The sequence below is a fragment of the Rutilus rutilus genome (assembly GCF_951802725.1).
Source record: "Rutilus rutilus genome assembly, chromosome: 2".
Lineage (NCBI taxonomy): Eukaryota > Metazoa > Chordata > Actinopteri > Cypriniformes > Leuciscidae > Rutilus > Rutilus rutilus.
Genome location: NC_140210.1, coordinates 52,232,658 through 52,250,334, shown reverse-complemented (window position 1 = coordinate 52,250,334; position 17,677 = coordinate 52,232,658). Strand labels below are relative to the sequence as shown.

General features: G+C 38.3%; 2 protein-coding genes across 3 annotated transcripts in view; one reads left to right on the top strand and one right to left on the bottom strand.

The window, feature by feature from the left end:
* The window catches only part of mycbpap (mycbp associated protein), a 28,007-nt gene extending 17,509 nt beyond the window's left edge, over positions 1 to 10,498 (bottom strand). Inside the window, exons 1-6 of one of the 2 annotated variants that reach the window (XM_084389098.1) lie at positions 10,379 to 10,498; positions 10,209 to 10,291; positions 2,558 to 2,688; positions 1,449 to 1,617; positions 1,271 to 1,377; positions 543 to 711 (exon numbers count right to left, since the gene is read on the bottom strand). In XM_084389098.1, coding sequence (XP_084245224.1) covers positions 543 to 711; positions 1,271 to 1,377; positions 1,449 to 1,617; positions 2,558 to 2,688; positions 10,209 to 10,275 — 643 coding nt within the window. In that variant the 5' untranslated portion in view covers positions 10,276 to 10,291; positions 10,379 to 10,498. Of the gene's footprint in view, positions 1 to 542; positions 712 to 1,270; positions 1,378 to 1,448; positions 1,618 to 2,557; positions 2,689 to 10,208 lie in introns of both variants that reach the window. The other variant, XM_084389097.1, reaches the window with a different exon arrangement.
* Positions 10,499 to 11,681: 1,183 nt separating this feature from the next.
* On the top strand, positions 11,682 to 15,830 carry rasd2b (RASD family member 2b). Its single transcript, XM_084398804.1, has 2 exons — positions 11,682 to 12,311; positions 14,055 to 15,830. Exons 1-2 carry the CDS (start codon positions 11,732 to 11,734, stop codon positions 14,564 to 14,566), a joined length of 1,092 nt encoding a protein of 363 aa, XP_084254930.1. The 5' UTR covers positions 11,682 to 11,731; the 3' UTR covers positions 14,567 to 15,830.
* The last annotated feature ends 1,847 nt before the right edge of the window (positions 15,831 to 17,677 follow it).

Genomic DNA, 17,677 nt, shown 5'->3' with positions numbered 1-17,677 from the left:
TACTCTTTATTTTTATTGTGATGATTTGTAAAACTAAAAGTTTAAAGAAACTTCTTGGCAAACAAACACTTTTATTTAAAAAAAACACATGAAATTATACTATAACCAGTAGATGGCAGCAGAGGAACACTTATTGATTTATTAAACATTTCCACTCCTGGAAAAAAGTAGGAAGACACACAGTCTCATGAAAAACTAAAACTTTTATTCAAATTGTGACTGATTTACTCCTTTTATAAATCACTGAAGCTATCGGTCACTTCTCTATGGCACTATAAAAGAACAATGGCACATATAATAAAAGTTGAATAGTAACTTTTTTATTAAATTAACTTTAACCCAGTTTTTTAAATAATCCCTATAAATCTCACAGTCTTTTGAAAGCAGAATTAAATTTAAAAGTGATTTTATCAAATTTTAGATTATGCTAATTTAAAAGACTCAAATGTATTTCATTAATATTTTAAGTGCGCAGATACATTTTGACAGGCCAACATTACATTTTGTACCCTACTACTGATAAACACGACAGACGGACTCACGTGAAATGAAGTCCTGCTGTCTGCGTCTCTCGGTCATGTGATGGTACCAGTGCTGGAGGGCGTGGCTCTGGTGGCTCCGCCCCATTTCTTCGGCCTCATCATCGCTGTCATTCTCAGTCTCCACCACTAGAGGGAGGAGTTTCTGTGCGTCTGGAATCCGCTGTACCAGCTGAAGAGAACAACGTTTATGTGTAACAGTCATGCATTAAGCACTTACTTAAATACAAGTTTACAATGAACAAATAAAAGCTTTTTCACAAAATCTGTAATTTTCTGTCGCTGTTTGGATGATGTAAAACACCCACAGATGTGGCAGAAAACGTTCTTCTGTCACTGGCCATAATTATAACCTTCAAATCAGGATTAGGCAATAAAATAATGTCACATATGTGCAAATCATCTGAGAGTTGAACAGAAAGTTGTACCTGCTAAGAGGAAGATATGAATCATGTCTTTATGGCGTTTTTTCTGGCCTATAGGGGCAATATGATGCCATACAAATGGTTGTCAAAAGCAAAAATGCAACGAAATGAACCATATTTTGAGAGAAAAAGTGACGTGCTGGAGCAAAACAGCGCTATTGTTGGAATCAACACCCCGAAATGATTAAGAAACAGATATTGGATTTCATTCAGCAACTATAATGCAGGGAGAAGTAATTATTAAATCACCACAAACATCTGTCAGGCCGTGTTTGAAAAATTATGTGCCATTTCCGCGACTCTCACCTCCGTCTCCCCTCGCAGCTGCATCTCTGTCCTAAATTCCTCCAGGCTTCCCAGAATGCTGTGCGGCAGCACCATCCCCTGCGTGTCAAACCGCGGGCCACCGGGACCTTCAGGCACAGAGAGCGAGTCAAAAACATCCATCACATTGAACTTCCTGCTCAAAGCCACACCCACCCACCTGCATATTCAAATGAGGGAGGCGAGGTCTCGTGGTCTTGTGGGAGGGGCCTCGCTACGGTAACCCGGACCTTTCTGCAGACCTCGTCTGGGGGGCGTGTCTTACGCACGTACACGCGGGTCATGGATTTGGGCTTCTGGGAATCAGTGGGTGGTTTAGGGACTCGCAGCTGCACAGAATAAAGCAACAAGACATGTTAGACACTACCAGCAGAAAGGTTATGGATCGGGAAGTCTCTTCTGCTCACCAAGGCTGCATTTCTATGATTAAAAATACAAAAATAACTGTAATATTGTGAAATTTTATTACAATTTGTAAAGTGTAATTTATTCCTGTGATCAAAGCTGAGTGTTCAGCATCATTACTCCAGTCTTCAGTGTCACATGATCCTTCAGAAATCACTCTAATATGATGATTTGATGCTCAAGAAACATTTATGATTATTATCAATGTGGAAAAAAGTTATTTACATTTTTATTTCATAATGCTATGATGCATAGAAAGTTCAAAAGAACAGCATTTATCTGAAATCTAAAGCTTTTGTAACATTAAACACTACCGTTCAGAAGTTTGGGGTCAGTAAGAATTTTAATTTTATTTTGGGGGGAAAGAAATACAATAAATCAATACTTTCATTCATCAAGGATGAGTTAAACTGATCAAAAGTGACAGTAAAGACATTAATAATGTTACAAAAGATAATATTTTAAATAAATGCTGTTCTTTTGAACTTTCTATTCATCAAAGAATCCAGAAAAAAAATAATTCACAACTGTTTTCAACATTGATAATAATAATACATGTTTCTTGATCATCAAATCATCATATCAGTGATTTCTGAAGGATCATGTGACACTGAAGACTGGAGTAATGATGCTGAACATTCAGCTTTGATCACAGGAATACATTACACTTTACTATATATTATTTAAAATATTATATTATTACTGTTTTTTTTTTGTTTTTTTTTATCAAATAAATGCAGCCTTGGTGAGCAGAATTGACTTATTTTAAAAGCATAAAAAATCTTCCCGATCCCGAACGCTTGACTGGTCGTGTGTGTGTGTGTGTGAAGCACTGAGCTGGAGTGTGTAGGGGTGTAAACTCACCCGCTCCAGGTCTTGCGCTGTGATGGCCAGACTCTGGATGTCGTGTCCGTTCAGAGCCAGGCTGTGATCTTCCTCACACACACATGATGATGATGAAGAGATCTCCTCGCAGCTTCTCATGAGCTTCTTATCTGACACACGAGGAGAGGAGAGAAGAGAAGAGAAGAGAAGAGAAGAGGAGAGGAGAGAAGAGAAGAGAAGAGAAGAGAAGAGAAGAGAAGAGAAGAGAAGAGAAGAGAAGAGAAGAGAAGAGAAGAGAAGAGAAGAGAAGAGAAGAGAGCTGATGAGCACAAACACACACATGTGGGGAAACCACGGTGTGACATGTATTTCTGTGACATTTAATATCGATTATTTGAAATGTGGAATTTTCTGACATTTGCCCATGAATACTTGCGATAATTATTTAATAAGAAATAAATTGTGTGCATAGCACTCTACAGTTCAAGAGTTTGTTTTTTGAGTCTTTTCTGCTCACTAAGATTATTTATCTATCTATAAATTACAGGAACGTCTGTCTGTGTGTGTGTGTGTGTGTGTGTGTGTGTCAAGTCAAGTCAAGTCAAGTCAAGTATATTTGTATAGCGCTTTTCACAATACAGATTGTATCAAAGCAGCTTCACAGTATTAAATTAAAATAATACAACAAGGTTTGTTTCTAGTGGAATTTATTGATAAAATCAAATTAGATATCCCCAGAATATCCCCAACTGAGCAAGCCAAAGGCAACAGTGGCAAGGAACCGAAAAACTCCATCAAGTGACCTAATGGTGTCCTAAAACTCCATCAAGTGACCCAATGGAGAAAAAAAAAACCTTGGGAGAACCCAGGCTCAGTCGGGGGCCAGTTCTCCTCTGGCGTTTATTAACTAGAGGCCGGATTGTAATTTGAACTGTAAGATTAAAAAATATTATATGAATGCCTGGCTGAAGCGATGCGACTTTAATCTAGTTTTAAACTGGGAGAGCGAGTCTGAGCAACGAACAGTATCAGGAAGACTATTCCAGAGTTTTGGAGCTAAATGTGAAAATGCTCTCCCTCCTTTGGTGGATCTGGATATCCTAGGTATGACCAAAAGCCTTAAATTAAGTGATCTTAAAGAGCGCGATGGATTATAGGGCGATAGAAGATCCGTTAAATAGACTGGAGCTAAGCCGTTTAGGGCTTTATAAGTCAGTAGCAATACCTTGTAATTAATACGGAACTTTATAGGTAACCAATGCAGTGATGATAAAATCGGTGTTATATGATCATATTTTCTTGATCTAGTAAGAACTCTAGCGGCTGCATTTTGGACTTACTGTAGCTTGTTAATTGAGGATGCAGGACAACCGGCTAATAAAGCATTACAGTAATCTAGTCTCGAGGTCATGAATGCATGAACTAACTTTTCTGCATCAGAAACTGATAGCATATTACGTAGCTTAGCAATGTTTTTTTCCAGAAAGGTGGAAAAAGGCGGTTTTTGTAACATATGAAATATGATTTTTGAAAGACAGGTTGCAATCGAGTATAACACCCAGGTCTTTTACTGTAGAGGATAAAGTAACAGGACATCCTACTATAATAAAGTTGTATTGCGAGAGGTTTTGTGGGCGGTTTTTTGAACCGATAAGTAGTACCTCTGTTTTGTCTGGGTTTAATAAAAGAAAATTACGCGTCACGCGTCTGTGTGTGTGTTATTCGCATATCTCTCGAACCGTTATTCCTATGGATTTCAAACTTGACAGGTGTCTCGCTACGGGCACGAGTAAGTGCAGTGCCAAGTTTGACGTTGTTTGGATGAGAAATGCTAAAGATATCGTTAAATATATCATTTTTAAAAGGTTGTGGTTTAAAAATAAACATTCTGACACAAACACTCTGTCAGCTACACTGTTTACTTCTGAATATTACATTTTGGTTCCAGAACGTGATAAATCCATTTTGATTAATTTGAGTAAAAATGTGTTTTCTTTACCAAGAAAGTGGCAAGATGAAAACCACTATTTTCTGTTTCAAACTTTCACATAGCATCTTTAGGTTATAATAACATAAAAAATTCAAATCTAGATTTGGATTTTCAAAGATCTATTATAAAAACGGATTATTTTCCCCAAAAAATGCAATAAATTCATGACACTTTTTTTTCAAAATGCTATCAAATTGAAACTGTTGAAATCAGCCATCGCTAAGAAATATCTCCTGAACTTTTTTGACGGTGATCAGCTCACAAAAACTGATTTTGCACGGGCACTTTGCAGTGCTCCCTGAATCGACGCGCTTATTCATTTGTGGATGTTAACTGAATCTGTAAGTCAGCTATGCTGTTTACTTCTGAATATTATATTTCATTCAGGTGCACTTAAAGTTATCGCTACTGTGTAATAGATAGTAGCCTATGCTGTTCACCAACTAAACATATCCTATTCAATGCGTTCACAGTCTCTTTCACGGCCATCATTTGTAGTAGCCTATTCACAAACTGTTTGCTCAAGCATAGCGTTTTCTCAGAGTTCACTGTGTGCTTTCTACCATGCACAAATAAAAAAAGTCACTGAACTTTTGCTGTGCAATTGTAACAATGAGCACTCAAACACACCAAACCAACAATTACTAAAAACACACACAAAAACTGATTTTGCATGGGCATTTTGCACTAGTCTATCTATAAATTACAGAAACGTCTGTCTGTCTGTCTGTCTGTCTGTCTGTTATTCGCATATCTCTCGAACCGTTATTCCTATGGATTTCAAACTTGACAGGTGTCTCGCTACGGGCACGAGTAAGTGCAGTGCCAAGTTTGGCTTTGTTTGGATGAGAAATGCAAAAGATATCGGTAAATATATTGGTAAAAGAAGCACTTAGAAGGTTGTGGTTTAAAAATAAACATTCTGACACAAACACTCAGTCAGCTTCACTGTTTACTTCTGAATATTACAGTTTGGTTCCAAAACATGATTAATCCATTTTGATTAATTTGAGTAAAAATGTGTTTTCTTTACCAAGAAAGTGGCAAGATGAAAACCACTATTTTCTGTTTCAAACTTTCACATAGCATCTTTAGGTTATAATAACATAAAAAATTCAATGATTTTCAAAGATTTATTATAAAAACGGAAAAAAATTTCCCCAAAAAATGCAATAAATTCATGACACTTTTTTTTTTTCAAAATGCAATTAATCCATTGAATCAATATAAAAGTTATTTTTTATCATATTGAAACTGTTGAAATCAGCCATCGCTAAGAAATATCTCCTGAACTTTTTTGACGGCGATCAGCTCACAAAAACTGATTTTGCACGGGCACTTTGCACTAGTTTAATCAAAACAGTAAAAATAGTGAAATATTATTATCATTTTCTTCTATGTGAATATATAGTGAAATATAATGTATTCCTGTGATCAAAGCTGAGTGTTCAGCATCATTACTCCAGTCTTCAGTGTCACATGATCCTTCAGAAATCACTCTAATATGATGATTTGATGATCAATAACATTTATGAATATTATCAATGTTGTGCTGCTTCATATTTTTGTGGAAACTGTGATACTGTTTAATTCTCAGGATTCTCTGATGAATAGAAAGTTCAAACAAACAACATTCATTTGAAATAGAAATCTTTTGTACCATTATAAATGCCTTTACTGGCACTTTTGATTAATAAAAGTATTCATTTCTTTAAAATGTACAATCTCACTGACCCTAAACTGTAGTGTAAATAGTATGAATTTCCTTTCCTCATCAAATATTCAACATTTTCCGAACATTATGAGACACACGTGACCCATCCAACACAAACTCTGAAACCCCACAGCCACAGGATCATTACAGTGTGTCATTTCTACAAACAACGTCTCTCATTGTGAAGAGAAAACACAACACAGATCAACAAAAGAAGCTGCCGGTGTAAATGTCAGTAAGTGACGAGGGGAAATAATCATATCTCGTAATCCATCACACATGACGGCAGCTTCAGCTCTGGAAACACCTGGAAGGCGTAACTGAAACACACAATGCTGCAAACGAGCGGTTAGACGTCTGTAACCGGCTGGAGCTCCAGCGCTCCAGTGTGACAAAACATTATGGAATTTCCTCAACTGGAAAATTATCCATTAATGAATTAATTAAATGAGGCTATTTTTGTATTTTAATCATACAACTATTCGAATTTAGAAAACAAAAAAATCCCAAAAAGAGATAGAAAAATAGGGTATAATTTAACATTTTACATTTTAAACATTTTAAAATTAACATTGTTGCAATATACATTTTATTTTATCATTTTATTATATATTACGGAAATGTGTAAAAAATTATATAAATGTGTATCGGAAAAACTGAAAAAAAAAGAAAGAAAAAAAATAGGGCATAACACCAATTATAATATTATTTTACATTATATTATATTACAGAAATATTCTAAATGTAATATAATGTATTATAATTTGGAGGGGAAAAAAATATACTCAAACTAAAAATAATAATCACATAATTTTTATAGTATATAAATATTGTACATATAATATAATATAATATTAATAAAATGTAAAAAGCCAGTCGAGTGCTGGCATTAAAATGTTAAATTATTATTATTTCATCACCAAAAAAAAAAAAAAAAAAATATATATAAAAAAAAAAAAAAAAATAGTACCACCAGAAGACAAATGTGTGTGTTTAATAAACAGAGAGAGAGAGAAGAGCAGCCCACACTGATGAGAGACAATACTGAGTCACTCTACACTCCACACCGACTCCAGCTGACCCAATGTACTCTCACACACACACACATTCTCACACTCCTACACTGACAGACACTCACACACTGACAGACACACACACACACACACACACTATCACTCACTCTCACACACTCACTATTACTTACACACTCACACTCTCTGTCACTCACACACACACACACACACACACACACACACACACACACACACACACTCTCTCTCTCACTCACACACACTCTCTGTCTCTCACACACACACACACACACATTATCACTCACTCTCACACAATCACTATCACTCACACTCACTTTCTGTCTCACACACACACACACATACACACACTCTCTCTCTCACTCACTCACTCACACTCACTCTCTCTCACACACACACAGGGTGCTTCTCAATATCCCTCCTCGTCTCCTCGCTCCTCCGTCCTCCATCCTATGACCCGGAAGCCGATCGAGCTCAGCCATCTTGAAGGACATCTCAATTCTCTAATTGTAGAACAATGAGTCGAGGAGTGAGGAGTGAGGAGTGAGGAGTCATGAGCGAGGATGCACAGGTGTATGCGGAAGAGTTTTATCGACTAAACGTGACGCACGTATAAATTCTCCTCCCCCTTCACATCGGTCACAATCATTTTAATTTATACTTTACCTTTGCAGTTTATATAAATCACACATCTCACATATTTCAACAGGGTATTTTGCTTTATTATTATTTATTATGAATTTCTTAAATAAACCAAACTTAAACAATATAAGGGCAGATCCTTTGAGCGCTGCTGATGCTCGAGTGATCAATGTATAAAAAGTTACATTTGATTCCTCCGTCCTATTTTCATTTCATTTTCTTTCCTTGTAGCCTTTCCTCGTATCCTACAGAAGGAGCTGAGACGCGAGGAAAGGAAACATAACGAGGATACACAAATAAGAAATGAGAAGCACTCACAGTCACACACTCCCTCTCTCACTCACTCACTCACAGTCACACACTCCCTCTCTCACTCACTCACTCACAGTCACACACTCCCTCACACTCACTCACTCACTCACTCACTCACTCACTCACTCACAGTCACACACTCCCTCACACTCACTCACTCACTCACTCACACTCTGACACACACACACACACACACACACACACACAGTCACAGTCACACACTCCCTCTCACTCACTCACTCACAGTCACACACTCACTCACACACATGTCTGGTTCACTATCTTTGTGGGGACTCTCCATAGACTTAAAGGGATAGTTCGCCCAAAAATGATATTTAGCCCATGATTTACTCACCCTCAAGCCGTTCGAGATGTATATGTCAATCTTTTTTCAGACGAACACATTTTCAGTTATTTTAGAAAATGTATTAGATCTTTCAGTGGTTATAGTGTGAAGCTATGGGGTCCAGCTCGTTGAAGTCCGCAAATGAGCATGCATCCTTCACAAAAGTAATCCATCCGGCTCCAGGGGGATAAACGAAGGCCTTCCGAGGGTAATCCGTGCGGTTTTGTAGTAAAAATATACATATTTAAAACTTTATAAACGAAAATAACTGGCTTCCGGTGGCGGTCGGCGCGCGTTCATGGAGATGGAAGCGTCGTGACGTAGTACGAACGTGACAGAGCAGCCAGAGAGCAGAGCAAAACAAAACTCTACGTTCGTTCTACGTCACGACGCTTCCTACGCTACGTCGTACGTCATATGCCAGCATCCATCTCCGTGAACGCGCGTCGACCGCGACCGGAAGCCAGTTATTTTCGTTTATAAAGTTTTAAATATGTATATTTTTACGACAAAACCGCACGGATTACCCTCGGAAGGCCTTCGTTTATCCCCCTGGAGCCGGATGGATTACTTTTGTGAAGGATGCATGCACATTTGCGGACTTCAACGAGCTGGACCCCATAGCTTCACATTATAACCACTGAAAGATCTAAGACATTTTCTAAAATAACTGAAAATGTGTTCGTCTGAAAAAAGATTGACATATACATCTCGAACGGCTTGAGGGTGAGTAAATCATGGCTTAAATATAATTTTTGGGCGAACTATCCCTTTAATGGTTTTTATACAGTACAAACTGTATATTCTGTCCCCTTACACTAACCCTACCCCTAAACCTACCCATCACAGAACACTTTCTGCATTTTTACATTTTCAAAAAAATATAATTTAGTATGTTTATTTACCCATTCCCCTCATGGGGACCGCTGGCTGGTCCCCACAATGGAGGTGATCTCAGGTTTTACTATCCTTGTGGGGACATTTGGTTCCCACAATGTAATATAAATCAAACGCACTCTCTGTCACTCACTCACTCACTCACACACACACATCACTCTCTCTCTCTCTCTCTCTCTCACACACACACACACTTTCTGTCACTCACTCTCTCACACACACACACACACACACACACACACTCTCTCTCTCTCTCTCTGTTAAGAGTTGACCTGTTGTTATATAAGCCTGCTCATCCTCAGTGTTTAGAGACGGATCGCTGTTGCCATGGTAAAAACACAATAACTTTCCCTGAGAGAGTCAGAGAACATCCTGTAGTTTCACAGGTGTGAGAAAAGAGGAGAAGAAAAGAGGTGGATCTCAGAGGACGGGGGATTCACAGGAGAGGAGCATCATGGGAAGTGACAAAGTGAGAGTGACCAGACATCCAGACACACAAACACACTCCAGTCTCTCTGTCAACGCTTCTATACACACAGTTTGTGCAGAAATGTCATGATCAAAATAAGTGGCATTCCCTCATTCTGCGCACGTGACCTGATCACCTGACTGAAGGTAACGTTAATGTTCACTGAATAAACTGGATCATGAACCTCGTCTCGATTTGACCATGTAACGTTATGTGATTTCTCGGAGAATGACTAAACGTGTTAAGAAGTTAATATGAATACGGATAATACCTGATGGAGTCCGAGGCCTCGTTTCTCTTTTATTAATCTTGCTGGTTGATTTCCCGACACTCGCCATGAAGCAAATAAACCATCTACAAACAAACAAACTTCCGTAAAAACATTTGGAATTATTATATATGTTGGTAAAGATCGTCTTATAAACTCAGGAACTAATTCACCAGTAAAACCCAGAAAGTTCAGACGGTTGAAGACGTTCTGCTGTTTAGTGTTGACACTTCCACGCGCGTGTGTGCGTTGTCGTAGCAACGGGTTGCGCGCGCACGCCGAGCAGGATCCAGTTACCGCGAGAAACTGACACAGGTGAGCTGAGGTACTTTTTAAAAACATATTTACAGCATTTCTCCGCTGTAGATTCAAATTAGGGTAAATACAAATAATAAAACAGCACAGACAAACGTAGTGTTTTCAAATGTATTAATTTGCTTAATTGTTTTGTTTATAGATCAATATAGCGACGTGAATCCTTTTTTGTGTGTGGAAGAAATACATTAAACTGTGTTAAAAATGCAATTCATATTAAAAAAAAATGACATTATATGATTTATATTAAATGCTTTAAGTTGAGCTATTTCTGATATTTCAAAAAGTCCTATTAAGAATAGTGTAGCTTAACCAACACATATAGGAAGCCATTTTGAGTCACGTGACAAGACAACTTTAAAACGGGGCCTCTTCAGACCCTCAGGACTGCATTAGGTGTTTTATTAGGCCTTTATTTTGGCCTTTATTTAAAAAGTCACGTTTGGTTCAGGGAAAATCGAAAAACTCCTAGAAAACTATTTAATTTGTTACTCAAAAATTCATGATGTTTATAGAAACAATTTTTCCTAAAATGCATAAAAGTCGATTTTGAAAGATTTGTCATTTTTAACATGCTGTCAATTATCGGGTCAGATATCCTAAATAAATATTGAATACATTAACAATTAATGTATAGGCTATTTTAATAAAATTCATTAATTCTCCAATATTTTCCCTTGAAATAAATGTAATTATTTTTTATATATATATATATTTTCTTTATTGATGATTTTTGTGGTTTTGAAATATTTTCTCATTTTTACCATCACTGTCAATTATCTGGTAAAATTTTAACTGGAGTCCTAAAAATTATTGATTACATTAATAACAAATATAGGCTATTTGAATAAACGACATTAATTCTCCAATATTTCCCCTTGAAATGTATTTCTTCGAATTTTTTTATTTATTTATTTATTTATTTATTTTTTTATGTTAATTTGTTCTGTCCTAATTAACCCTAATCAAGCACACTTTATCGCAGCAGTATCAGCACTCATTATAAGAGTCGGCCTATATCATCGTGCACTGTTCCGCAAAACGTTTTGTTCCTTGCGGGTACACGCGCTGCGCACCTGTCAATCACACGGATGACGTGCGCGCGTGTATATAAGCCGCGCGCTGTCCGAGCGCACAGAAGTACGGCACTTACACGCAGAGCTCGTGGATGTATCAAACACACACACACACAACAAATCTGCCGGTCCTCAATGTGTCCCGTCATGGACCTGCACCAGAGTGTGAACGCGGTGATCCAGCAGCACCAGTCTCGCGCTCTGCCCAGTACCAGCTCGCCCAGCGTCCTCCTCGCGTACAAAAACGCGACGCAGAGACTCGGCGCGACCGGGTTCAAAGTCAGCACGCTCTCCAAAGCGGGAATGGGCATCCTGAAACTGGCCACGACCCACCTGAAGCAGCAGGAGAAGAAAGCGCGGGTGGTGCGCGCGTCCAGTCTGGGGAAAGTCGACTGTAGAAAGTCTCCTCTTGACCAACTGGCCGCGCTGGTTTTGCACGGGCACGCGCGTCTACAGCCGCTCGCGAACGAGGCGCACGGCTCCGCAAAGCCGCAGAACTGCAGACGCGTTGTGGTGCTCGGCGCGCCGCGCGTCGGGAAGACCTCGATCCTGCGCCGGTTCCTGCGCGACGGCTTCGAGGAGCGATACGAGCCCACGTGTGAAGATTTCCACCGCAAACTCTACCACATCCGAGGCGAGACCTACCAGATAGACATCCTGGACGCGTCCGGGGAACGCTCGTTCCCCGCCAAGAGGAGACTCTCCATCCTCACCGGTGCGTAAAGCTACTGACACACTCTTATCAGGGACAGTTTGGGCTGTATAGCGCTCCTGAATTGCTATATGGCTGTTTTGTTTTGGAGTTGTTAATGATTCTTTAAATGGTTTCTAAAGCACCACTGAAAAAAGAAAATCTTGTTTTGGTTCTAATTGGAATATTTCTTGTGATCTTAATGCATATTTTAATTTTACATATTTTATGCATTATGACTCTCCATCCTAACCGGTGCATAAAAGTTACTAATACACAATCCGTAAAGTTTGGGCTGTATCGTTCCTGAATTGCTCAGCCCGATCTCATGAACGTGCGTATCTATAGCACGAATTGTATTTATTGTGCAATTTATACGCAAACAAAAAAAGAGTTTTTACGTGCATATGATGCCGTTTTCGCGTGCATGTGATACGCATTTATGGTGTGTACGCACGCAAAAACTCTTTTTTTTTGCGTACAAATTGCACGAGAAATACAATTCGTGCTATAGATACGCATTTTCATGAGATCGTGTTGTAGGCTACTACATGGCTGTTTTGGAGTTGTTGATGATGTTTAAATGGTTTCTAAAGAACCATTGATGACAAAACCGTTTTGGTTCTAATTGGATTCTTTTTATGCAGCATTTATTTGTGTATTTATAAAATTTCACTTTTTTTTAAAAAGCATCCAAGCATCACTCAAAAAGTTCAATCTAAGATTTTATATAAACATTACCACTTAATAATAATAATAATAATAATAATAACAAATTAATAATCTATCTATTATTAATAATACTCTTAATAATATATATTTTTTATTTTGTTAATTTTAATTAAGGCAAAAGATTGTATATAAACATGAATACTTAATAATAATGACTCATTAATAAATGAGTAATTAAAGGGTAAATTCCTTTTAATTACTATTTTAATTACTTTTTCTCACTCTTTTCATAGAGCAAAGGTGTGTTCATTAATTTTGAGCATATGTAACTTAAATCATAATTGTGCTACTTAAGCATAAAGACATTTATATTATAATAAACCCTTTTGTATGAATTGATGCCAATATTTACTTCCATCAGGAGTGTCTAACTTTGGTTCATACGTGTTTAATCCAATAACTCTTGATATTTGAAAGCCGATAATTGGCCGATAATTCGAAATCCAAATTTGGATATCATTTTTGAGAGCCTGATTACAAAAACAAAAGACTCGCCATTAAAATCCATGTCCCAAACACACAATTATAATGTTCTCATTATAATTGTATGTAGCCGATATGACAGACTTGCGTTGCACATGTTGCACTGAACCGTATTTTCCTTTCTAAAGTGATTCCAATCATATTTCAAGCAATTCAAAAGCATCATGTTGAAGTGTCTCAGCTGAAGGAAATCATCCATTATTTATCAGCCGAATGTCCTTATCGGGCCGATAACAAGAGCACCTTCTTTGACTGTTTTAAAATCTATGCTCAAATCTTCCTTATATTAACAAATTATAGTGTGTTAAAAGTGTAATTCAAATAGTTTTATTAAGTTGTTTTTTGTTTTCATTATTTTAACTTTATACACAGCACTTTGGTTGTGTTAAAAGTGCTTTATAAGTAAAGAGAATGAATGAATGAACATTAAAAATGAACATATATCGGCCGATAGCGATATGTTGGCCGATAATAATGGTTCTGAATACGGGATGTTTGTCCACCTGTGAGGTGTTGTCCTGACGGTCTCTCTCTCTCTCTCTGGTGTTTCAGGTGATATATTCCTGCTGGTGTTCAGTCTGGACGACCGCAGCTCGTTCGAGGAGGTGTGTGCTCTTCACGCCGAGATCGAAGCGGCTAAAACGGCGTTACACAAGCAGAAGGTGTGTGTGCCGACGGTGGTCTGCGCCAACAAGCTGGACCTGGCGTCGGGGGGGCGCGCGGTGTCGCGGACTGAAGTGCTGCGCCGCTTCGGGACCGGCTGCGCTCTGTTCGAGACCTCGGCGAAGGACGGGGTGAACCTGGAGCAGGTATTCGAGGCGCTGGCGCGGCGGGGGGGACTCCCACTGGAGACCGGACCCTCACAGCACCGGAAAGTGTCCATCCGCTCGTACCAGGCGCTCCGGGCGGCGACCGAGAGTAAAGCAGCGGCGTGTGACGCTCCGTGCGGAGCCATATATCCACTCGCGCGCAGGCCGAGCTTCGGCACTGACCTCCGGCTGGTTCTCGGGCCCAAAGGAAACAGAAAACAGGGCAAAGCGCTGGACAAGTGTCCGATTCAGTGAAACAACAGACTGAGAGACACAGAACTGTAAAAACAAACAGCACTGACAATATTCAGCGTTTCCACAGATATACGTGTTTGCCAGACAAGCAGGCGTCTTTAAACTTTTTTTTTTTTTGGTGCATATGGATGAATCACAACACTGTTTACATAGTATATTATATATGAAACTGACCAATCCTGGCCTATACAATCCCTCTGGTGCTCTTCGCGGGTCGCTCAAAAATGAATGAGTGAAATTAATGCACTAATATTGTATTATTTTGTATTTTTAGGGGATTTTATGGTACTAAATTATATTTACGCTGTATTTATTATCCATTTATTCACTTTTTGAGCATTTAATTTCCAACTTAAACTGTCGTAAATCTTGAATGCTTGAAAGAACAGATCTCTTTTCAAAGACGACACTTGGCAGATTATTGCTGAAGCGGAAAAGGTTTTGAAAAGTGAACTTAAAAAAAGGTACAGAATTTTTATGTTTATTGTTATGAAAATGTGCAAAAATACTATTTTAAATTGTTATATGAAATATAGCATGTTTTACTCTGAAACTGTGAGAAGATCAAATCCATAAATATAGACAAGTGTGTTACAAATTTGAGCCTGATATCTCAAGAAATGAGCTTTCAGTGAGAGTGTGTTTGGCCGCAGTACCGAACGCTTCCACTAGAGGAAATTCGTCTCACGCTCATTTTTGACCACAAGGAGCACAAGTGTGACTATATTTTTCAGGATCATTTAACCTTTTCAAATTATGTCCATGAGCCAAAACCTTTACCAAGTTTCGTACCATTTCGATGAAGAAATAAATTAGACAAAAAAAAATAATTGGTCAAAAATGCCCGAGGAGCACCAGAGGGTAAAATGCACATATGAATGTATTTAAAAATAGACATACCTTTACTTTTATTTTACTTGATGAATGAGGGAGGGACAATGAAACATTTATCTGAACTTTAGCTTCTTTAATGTTGGCTGAAATTGATTTAATGTTGTAAAAATGTGTTTGATATCAAACCATAATTGAAAGGATCCTCTGTTGCCTTAAAGTAGAGGCCATATTTAATGGCTGGAATGAAAACAGTGCTGTGAATGATGATGTTTAAAGTACGACAATCTTTAGGCCACTTTTATCGCTCACATGTTAAATGAAATATGGTATCTTTCTGATTAGGATCCACTGAATATGCTGGGAAAGGCCTGTTGCTCGACTGGTTTGTTGAATGTATAGTATCTGTACACACTTTGAATAAAACATTTTCATACACAACATGTTGTCACGAGTGCAGTCTTGTGATTTGGTGAATCGCTGCACTGACAGATGCCGACTCACCCGCGTTGTGAAGTGGAGAGAAGTGTGTCACGAATCATTCATTCAAAATAAATAAATTATTGAGAGCATGTGGGCGTTCAGATGAAACGATAAAACCTTGACTCTGTCCGATTGCATAAGACTCTTCACTCGCTGCACAGGATGTGCTGTAAGAATAAAGAAGAGGAAGTGAACCTGAACTTGAGTCATTATCTATCTATCTATCTATCTATCTATCTATCTATCTATCTATCTATCTATCTATCTATCTATAACGGTAATCTACTGGCAGCTGTGGTTGGCAGCAATGTACCATTAATTTACAGCTTTACATTTCTACAGTATGTTACCGTAAAAATACTTGTTTCATTTGGGAAACCGATTGCTTTAAACAGTTTGAGTTCAAAAACTAGTATTTATACTGATAGTACTGTGAACTGACTTCATTTGAGTCCACTGAAAATGAATATCTCTTTATATAAAACTGCAAACACCTAATGTGTAATAGTGAATTCATTAAAAATATGTGTGCTAAAGTACTTAGCAAGGAGATTGTCACTGCATCGGCAACTACAGTTACTGCTTTTAAATAAAGCGACCGGCAGCATAACATCAGTGTTTCTCTGCTCATCTTTGACTGAAGCACAGGCTCTTCTCTCCAGCACAATGGCGACACACACAACTAATGAATTAAACTAACAGATCTCTCCAGTATCATCTTGTGCAAAACACATAAAACACGTCAGTTTAATATTTACTCTCCTTATCAGTTATTGACTTCGCATAACTATGAACTTTCACTAATATTTCAGTGAAATTAACTTTCTTACATCTTACAGGACTGTTTTTCCTTGATTTTACGGTAATCTACTGGCAGCTGTGGTTGCCAGGAAATTACCGTTTTTCTACAGTTTGATGCTGTAAATGAATTTACAGTTGATTACCGTTGAATTACGCTACACATTTAACCCTTTTAACATCACTGCAGTTGAACACTTGTGTGTCCACACTACAGAGTGTAGGAGTAACACTACAGAGCATTAGTGATGAACACCTAATGTTAACAAGCAGAATCGCTGAAGGACAGAGGAACAACAAGAAGATAAAAAGGGAAACACAAGAACTACAACTGACTTCAGACACAGAAGACATTAAATCTAGATAGATGATCTATCTATCTATCTATCTATCTATCTATTAGGGGTGTAACGATTCATCAACTACATCGATGTATCGATTTATATTCCTACGATCCAACTGGATCGATCTGTGCTCGGCAAGTTGGCCTTCCGGACGACATATATCGATCTAATATCGTTTTAAAAGGTAATGAATCGATTGTATCGATACTAGGAAATAGCGCATTGGATTTAAGCACGTTAGACTTTATATGGATGTTTTTTCTTTGCACTTTTATGATAAAGGCGTTAAAAGTTACTCGATTCAGTCTGCCTATCTGTGTCGTCGTCGCCATGCGTGACGCGCCAGCAGCAGCGCAAAGACAACAAGCAGCGCAAAGTCTCTCGCCTCAGAAAAACGGACTGTCCTGTCCTCTCAGCCGCTATACTGCAGTAGCGCGCACTCTTCTATTGCACGCGCAAATGCGCCGGAGCGCGCTGTATCACTTCACTAAAGCGCAAAAGAAATACGAGCATGCAACGTCGTAAATTAGTAAGTTAAGAAATAAAAGTAAAATACCAATAAATGACGTTATTGGTACGTCATGTGTGTTGCTATTTATCAGGAGCAGTTTCCATGTTTCTTTACCAGTTCTTCTAAGTATTGTGTATCACCATG